At 41.8% G+C, this 8,756-nt stretch overlaps 1 protein-coding gene across 2 annotated transcripts in view; it reads right to left on the minus strand.

Annotated features, from left to right (window-relative positions):
* Nucleotides 1–3,098, minus strand: part of AFG1L (AFG1 like ATPase) — a 65,914-nt gene extending 62,816 nt beyond the window's left edge. For both annotated transcript variants that reach the window (XM_035320522.1, XM_035320521.1), the window contains exon 1: nucleotides 2,933–3,098. In XM_035320522.1, the coding sequence (XP_035176413.1) occupies nucleotides 2,933–3,011 (79 nt within the window). In that variant the 5' untranslated portion in view covers nucleotides 3,012–3,098. The remainder of the gene's footprint in view (nucleotides 1–2,932) is intronic.
* Nucleotides 3,099–8,756: the final 5,658 nt, after the last annotated feature.

Below are 8,756 nucleotides of genomic sequence, written 5' to 3' on the forward strand. Positions count from 1 at the left end.
CCCCCCCCCCCCCCCCCCCCCCCCCCCCACACCAAATCCAACAAAACCTTAATTACAAACGCTTAATGGAAATGCCAATCTGAAACTATAAAAAATTTCCCTTAAAGTGACTTACTTAAAACACCTTCAATAAAGAAGCATTCATTTATCACTGCAAAGATAAGTACCCACGGAAACATTTTAAAATAAATAATTAAAAAAAAAAAAAAAAAAAAAAGAGTTCTTAACTCCAAAGACCTTCTGCTCTGGAATAAAAGCAACAAATTGAAAAATTAATCAGTACGTTGTCGAGCTTTCCTACTGCCACTTAGTCTGAGACGGCACAGGAAAAAGGCACGCGAGTTTCAATGACACTGCTTCTGAGAGCAATAGTCACAGCTGAGGCAGGCACTAGAGTTATTTCTGTAAGAAGACAATCTGAAATGGAAGCTGGGTTATAGCATATCTGATCTTGACAGGAGGATGAGAGCACAGAAGGGTGACTGAGAAAAACACCACTCACCCTGGTAAATCTGTTCTTTCCTCCCCTAGCAGTTGGATTTCATTATGTACGGCATTGAACTGTGATGTCTCGTCTATCGGAAGAGAATTCCCATGACAAAAACCCTAGCAGGCCCTAGTCTCTCCTGTGTTTGAGGGCGTAGGAAAAGAGTCTGGGCTACCCTAACGTGAATTTCACCTTTTCTGCCTATGAGGACAGAAGCCAAAACCTTGAAAACTGACAGATAAATAAATTCAGAGTTATGCAAAAAAGATCGTGTGTGTTTAAAATAATTATTCATTATTGAGAGAGAAAAAGTGTTGCGCTCCACAGATCAGTTAAAATTTGGTCTGCAAGATCCCTTACCGCTACTGAACAAAGCATCTTTTAAACATGTGATCACAACTGTGAACCTTAAATGGAACTACATGTAAAAGAAATACAAAGAAAAAAAGAAAACCATAAAAAGATACATCATATCCAGCTAAAGAAGCAGACGTTAAACAAATGAAACCTAATTCCTATTGCAAAAGGTAAATCGAGCTTCAGATTACGATATTCCCTTCACTACAGTGTCAGTCACATACAGTACACGTGTAAATATGTATTATTAATTTTGTAAGCAAATTAAATCCCCCTTCAAGGGACTGATAATGAAAAACTGCATTTAACCTTTGTTCTATATGTATGTATCATGAAAGGATCAGAAATTATTTTCCTTTATGGAGCTTAAGGCTAGAAGACAACATCCCCCTTTTCAAGTATTAGGAATAGTTACATTTGTCTAATTACCCCTACACTCAGAAATTGTGTTCGATTACAGAATATTCTGAAGAAAATACATTGCAAAGACACAAGATAGAGAATTAACCACTTCCTATGATATTTCGCTGTAGTGTTTAATCATTATTAGCCTTAAAGACAGAAAATACTTCCAGTTAATACTTGTTCAAGAACTGCAGCTGAATCAAAGTCTCCCTTGGGGTTACGACTGCACCAAAGTTCGTGACCCAAAAGAAGAGTCACGCAACTGCCACCTTGGCTGACAGTCACAGTCAAGAAGCTGGAACAGCGTTAAGGCACGCTGCCAACCCAGCAATCACATCTGTATCCTTACTGCTTCGCAGACAGAATTCTGCCTTGAGAGCTTTTCACAAGCACTGGAATTTTGGGGGCGGGAGGTGTTGTAATAGAAGGCAACTTTTAGAAACCGTCCATGTTCTTAAATATACAGCTACTGAAATGAGCAGACCAAATCACTTTGCAACTACGATACAAGAACAAGGACTTAGACTGTGCTCTCATCTTTGTCTCATATGACCTTAGGTGAATCACTTAACCCTTATTTAGCCTTCTTACAGTCCATTCATTAGGGCATTATATGAATATATATTCACTATTTAAACTTCTTGAGAAACCTAAGTGTTACAGTAGAACTAGAATTCTGATTTTTCTATAGATATCTGTGTCATCATAATGAAAATACGATTTCCTGTACTGTTTCTATGCATAGCCCATTTATAGCCCATTTAACAATCTCAGCTAGAGATGAAAGACACATAAGTTTGTCAGTGAAGCTGCGGCTTTGCACAAATACTACTTGTGAAGTTTTTTAACTAAAGAAAAGATACAGAAGCATGGTAAGCAAATCGCAAAATCAAAAATACTATAAACCAGTGACCTTAAAATCAAGTTCAATGCAGGGTGGGAAGCCACCACTAAATATGTTCTCAAACAACAGATGTAGGGACTAGCTTCCCTTTTAATACGGTTGCTGTTACGGATGCATGGGACTGTGGCTAAAGCTACTGGATTTGGTCTGATATATATATATATATATATTAAAAAAAAAAAAATAGGAACGTGCAAGCAATACAAACAACACAAATTTACAATCACAGAATCACAAGAGTGGTTTGGGTTGGAATGGACCTTAAAGCCCACCCAGCTCCAGCCCCCTGCCATGGGCAGGGACACCTCCCACCAGCCCAGGTTGCCCAAAGCCCCATCCAGCCTGGTCTTGAGCACCTCCAGGGATGGGGCAGCCACAGCTGCTCTGGGCAGCCTGTGTCGGGGCCTCACCACCCTCTGGGTGAAGGATTTCCTCTCTCTCACTTTAAAGCCATTACTCCTCGCGTTCTCACTACACCCCCTGACAACGAGTCCCCCTCCCCCCCCGCCCAGCTTTCCTGTAGGCCCCCTTTAGGGGCTGTAAGGCCGCTCCCCGCCCCCTCCTCGCTCCCCTGGCCATGCAGCAGCTCCGGCAGCGAGCCCCGGGGCTGCGCTCCCGCGGCGGAGCCCGGCACCGGCAGCTCCCGGCACCGGCACGTCCCCTCCCCAGAGAAGCCGCGCTCGCCCTGTGCCCCCCATCCCGGCTCGCTCCTCCCCAGCCCCGGTCCCCGAGCCCCCTGCGGTCGCCCTCCCTCCCCCGGCGGGGCCGGCGGCACCGACCTCTCCGCAGGGCGGCGGCCCGCGCCCGAGCCCGCAGCAGGCAGCGCGCAGTAACCAAGGGCGACACGGGCGCCGCCATCTTCTCAGCGCGGCCTCGGCGGCTGGGGGGGGAGGGGGGCGCGGGGAGCGCTGGGAAATGGAGTCCCGGGGCGAGGCGCCTGAGGGGAGGCCGGTGGGCACGGCTGGGAGCAATTCTCACGGGTTAATGTCTTGTAATTGTTTGTTTATTTACTTATGGCTTCTACGTTGTGTTATTTATTTCCCTTTAAATGCGTGGGTCGTAAAATATAACGGAGAAATATTGCTGGTCAGGGTCAGATCCCCTCTGCACGTAGCTGTACAATCGCGTTTATGCACATGAACGTACATTTAGACCGCAACAGTGAGATATATTAACGCAAAAGCAGATTTCCCAAACCTAGAGGCCGACAGAGCCTCATAGGGCCAGCGTGTGCTCCAGCCACAGTCAGGCTTCTCCTTTGCAAAAGCTCCTCAGGTGCCCATTTGGTGCCCTTGGGAGCTCCATGAAAGCGAGCAGACGTCCACAGTTGGCTACCTCGTCCAACCACTTGCATTTGGACTTTTGTATAAAGGTTTTTTAACAGAAAGGCACGATGAAAAAAGAAGTATACATTCCTATGAAAAGGCACTGGCTGGCAGGAGTCATTCACCGTAATAGCTGGCCCTCCATTCCTGTCAGAAACACACCCAAAAGTCAGGATGTGGCTTCAGTAGATGTTAACTACTGAGTGCATTGCGCAAGAAAAAGATTAAAAAATGTCCTTCTTGTGGTAAAAGCACAAATGAAAGGCTTTAATTGATTTTTGTCTTTGTGACATCAGAACTCCTATAACTTATTCTAGAGTTAAATTTCAGCACATGAGAAAGTGAACAAGTCATTTTTATAGAACACTTCCAACAAGTTTTTTTTATGAGTATAGCAAAATATCACATAAAAGCACTAAAAAAATCATTGCAAACAAAAGTAAATTATGCTGAATTGTATTGCTAATTTTTAAAATAATGTTTATGATCTTGAAAATATTAACAGCGGTTGAAGTTACATTCTAACATGTTCAGCTGTTTTAAAATACATAGTTGCACCAGAGACATCTTCAGTGCTATATACCTAATTAAGTAGTGAACTAAAATGCCAATTTATCACATCTTAAAGGAGCTGTTTTCAGTGCATTTTCTTTCGTCTTTCCTTTATTGAGCATTTATTGGTTTTGACTCATTCTAGCACGTTACAGCTATCAACACCTGTGCCCATTTAGGAATGAATTTCAGTATAAATCATAGTGAAGTGAATAGACATTTCAAAGATGCATCGCAATTGTTGCAATATTTTTAGAATCTCAGACAAGGAAACAAACAACTTCAGTAAAAGTGATTTAAATAACAAATATCTTTATAAACAGCTTATCTCCTTCAGAACAAAGAATAAACAAGGCAACAAGAGCCGTTCTTTTTCTTCCATTATTAACTCGGATCACAATACGATTGGGTGAAATGTCAAGAATAATTGGAGAAAATGACAGCATAATCTTCAGCAAAAACATCTGATTTATTTAAATTGTCACTGTTTTTTTTTCTTAACAGAGTCTCTGTTTAACCTTGTTATCCAAGACAGCATATAAAAACTTCCCATTTGTGTCTGTTCAGACATCTTCTACTTAACTGAATAAACTCTCTGCAATGCTTCTGTATGTGACAAACTTTGAAATGCCATGGTACACTCACTGTACTGCACACCCCAGGAACTACATCTGTATTTGGCAAAATCACACTTTGGTGGTAACCTAAAAGAACAGGAATTTGAACTGTACTCCTGTAGATTATTACGGTTGATGTCTTGCAACAGACACAGATCCATTCTGTAGGACATTTGTACACTTCATTCACTGTCTCTGTCCCTTTACTCACCTCCAGAAAAGTAAAGTTTTAATGGTGCAGAAATTAGACTGACGCCTGTTTAACCCAGCCACATTATTAGTCTGCCAGCTAACCAAAAGTATAGGTGGTCCTCAATAGGAAAAAAACAAACTATCACCACCACCAACAACAACCATAGGGGCATAATAAAAGACCCCCTCTGGCCTCCAGAGGTATGAACTTAACGCCTTTGTAAAGACAGGTGTGCTCAACCCATGGGGAAGTATGTGTCCAAGGACCTTTGTATCTCTTCCAGACCTCTGAAATCCTGCAGAAGCAGATCAGGGTTTACCTGCCTGCAAAGCTCCAAGATGTTCCCACCACAGGAAATATCTTAGGCTCCCATACATATAGGTACTTTTGATGTAGACCTGATCATTCACCCTACCCTATGAAAATTGATTTTGTGGCTTGTTTTCATCAACACGGTTTCCAGCAAAAGCCACTCTTCTGGAGTTATGACAAAACACTCTGGGATAAACTTGATTTTAGCCTCATCTATTCTGACGAAAACAAATATGCAATTAATTGTCTGTGTTGCTTATCAGATTAATTAAGCTGCAAAAATGTTCTCAGATTTATGGACTTAGAGCCATATTTACACGTCTGTTCACAGTCTGGATTTCAGACAGCTCAAACAGCTGCTCTTGGAACAAGGGGTTCACAAAGTAAATACTTGTGAGCTGTTAGCAGGTATATGGCATTTTAAAGAATAAGGAATGTAAAAGTATATATGCAGATCACCCCTGTCGAAAGGGACAATATCATGTAAAAAGAGAGAAGAGGAATTGAATATAATAGTTAATATATGTGTATATTACAAATTATATTTATACACTAAATATTGTTATCTGGCAGGTAAGGACTCATGCAGATATCCAAAGACCATGCTTCAAAGCACTGGCTGCTAGCGCAGGGATCAGGAAGTCATTTTTTCCACATAAAGCATCGCACAATTAGTTCAATGCTTTTTTTTTTTTTTTTTTTTTTGCCTTATCCTGAGGACTTGTCACAAGGCTAGAGAATTCCAGCTGGGTAACAGAGCAATTTGGTTTCCTTTCAAGTTATTTTTTTTTCTTTTAAAAACAAACAAACAACAAACTACTTAAGAGTATCACTGTACCAAATTTAAGAATTAATCATACGTTAATACTTGCTTCTATGGATGCATGCCAGGAGACTGTGGTGTATTGCCACTTGAAGTTATGCCAGCAAATCTTTTGTCATAGCTGAAGAGATAATGTGTAGTAACACATCCATGAGTACCTAACCTCCTGGTTGTTCCTCTGAATGCTTGATTTCTTCCAGATAATCTTTGGACTGACAAACACAGCTGACCTCTCTCCCTCCAGATTTGAAATTTGGCTCAAAGTTCATGTCAGAAATTGAATTAAACTTTCTTTTTGAATTTATGCTCACTTTTTCCATCCTGAGAGAAGAACCTTTGCAGCAAGCAGAAACAACTTAAGATAGTGTAAATCTCATAGTTCACAAAAAATCTGAACCACAATTCAAAATAAACAAACACATTCTCTGAGGGGTAGAAGGAAACAAGGGAGCTCACAGGACTGATTTTCCCTGCACCTTCAATCCCTCCTCTTTGCCCCGTTAGCCAGCCAGTGTGCTTTCATGGTGGGGCTAGCCAGGTCTGATGATTTCTAGCTGAATCCTGTTAAGATCATGGGAAAACAAAAAAAAAAATCAACCAAACAAACAGAAAAACAGTGATGACCTTACCAAATGACTCTAACCTCCTTACTTACCAATACTATTGACACATGGGCACTAAAACATTCACTCCCTGTCACTTGCCTCCATATGGCTCTCCACCACCAGTTGTCTCTGTTAGGAAAGACAGACAGAACAATGCTGCTAAGACAGTATGCTGTGAGAAAAGCAGTCAGCTTAAGGCCCACTGTTAATAGTATTTATTCAGCATGAGAACCAATTATATTCATCATATACTCACCAGCTTCCCAAGCGTGCAATATTAGGCACTTTTTTATTCTTTCGAACGGAATATGAAACTAGGCAAGCAATATATTATACTTAAGATAGTACCAATGCTCTGCCATATTTTCATGTTTACAGTCAGATGTGGTAGCTGAGGTTCTGCACCAAACAAAAGTGTATGCAGATGTGTGCATAAGTAATCTCAGTAGAATTCACGGGTTCTTCTTGCCTTGTTGCAAAACCAGTTTAATAACTAGTATAATTCAGGTGAGGCTTCTTTTCACTGCCGCTATTTAAAACTCTGTCAGCTTAATTTCTGTTTATAATTATAAAGTGAGTAGTTGGCAGCTCTTAGCAGAAAGAAAGGAAGTAAGGAAGATGCACTAGTAAGGGCGGGAATTACACTGGAGGAGTGATGAGCAAGAAATCCAGAGAAAAGTTACCAAGCAAACCACCTACTGCATTCTGGTTATGTGGGTGGGCTATTTTTGTACCTTGGGTTCATGGCATCTCCTCGATTATTGTTTTATTATCATAGACAACCTCTAACAAAACTTGCTGGATGTTAAATTTAGGTCTCTTGGGTGTGATGTGTGGGAAACCTGCCATTTGGCCTACTGCCTAGACACAGATTCTTAGAAAAAAACAGCTATAACTAGTTTTTCTACAGTCTCATTCTACCTGGATCACAGTTGAGTGTACTCGAATAGAGTGTACAAGAACTTTTTCATAAGGAAGGAAGTAAAATAATATATCTATTTACTTATTGAAGGGGTAGGGGTACTGTTAGCAGATATGTAAATAAATAAATAAAAATCAATCTGGAAGGCCTCTACAGTGATAGAGTCATTTAGAAATATTAGCAGTGGGTTAACATGATTTCTGTTTACTGATGTCCTAGGTGCAGCAAGAAGGCAAACTTTCCACTTCTTTTGGCAATGTTTCCTTTACAATAACACACTATTTACTTGAGTCAGGTACAAAAGGAGTGACGACCTTATGTCTTTGCAAGGAAGGATCCCACCACTCCCAATTCTCCCTCTTTTTTAAAAAAATCTTTTTATCTTTTGTCAAGGTCCTAAAGTGCCACTTATGTTTTTCTGAGAACACAGTTTTCCTTTCTTACCCTTTGTAAATGAAATGGTGAGCAAGCTCTCTGCTCTGTAAGCTGTAACACCTGACACAGTCTGTTATACTACTGTTAAATGTGTGTCATTTGTGAAAACTGAAGAAATGGCTGTTGCCAAAAGCCTTAATGCTGCTGCAGACCACATTGCCACCTCGCTTAGAATCATTAAGGTTGGAAAAGCCCTCCAAGATCAGCTGGTCCTACCATCCCCCTACCACCAATGTCACCCACTGAACCATGTCCCTAAGCGCCAGGTCCAACCTTTCCTTGAACACCCCCAGGGACGGTGACTCCACCACCTCCCTGAGCAACCCGTCCCAATGCTGACCACTCTTTCTGAGAAGAAATGTCTTCTCATTTCCAACCTAACCCCCCCCCCGGTGCAACTTGAGGCCATTCTGGTGTGGCTTGGCTTCGTTTTCAAGACAGGGACTTTGTTTTCATCTTGGCTTCGATTTAAAGACAGGACTTTGCTGACAGTCCTGTCTGTACTGCACAGATCGTGCTGGCACAGCTCACCCAGGCTCTTGGCCTGGCTCTGGGCATTTCACATCTTGATTATGGCATGGCATTTTTCCTTCATCTTGACGTGTACGGCTTGGTCCAGGTCTGTCGGCAATGCCATTGCAAACGTTTCTTATTCTCAGGCGTTCATCGTGCCAACTGTCGCGTTGGGTTTCTCTATCGTCCACCCCAACGATAACAAAGGGGAAAGCCAAACGTGCGTTCGTTACTGAGGTGTTGTTGCCAACCCAAGTTCCCTCAGGACGCCAGGCTCACTGCCCTCTCCTCCTGTCACCCACACAC

Source organism: Oxyura jamaicensis, chromosome 3 (assembly GCF_011077185.1).
Source record: "Oxyura jamaicensis isolate SHBP4307 breed ruddy duck chromosome 3, BPBGC_Ojam_1.0, whole genome shotgun sequence".
NCBI lineage: Eukaryota > Metazoa > Chordata > Aves > Anseriformes > Anatidae > Oxyura > Oxyura jamaicensis.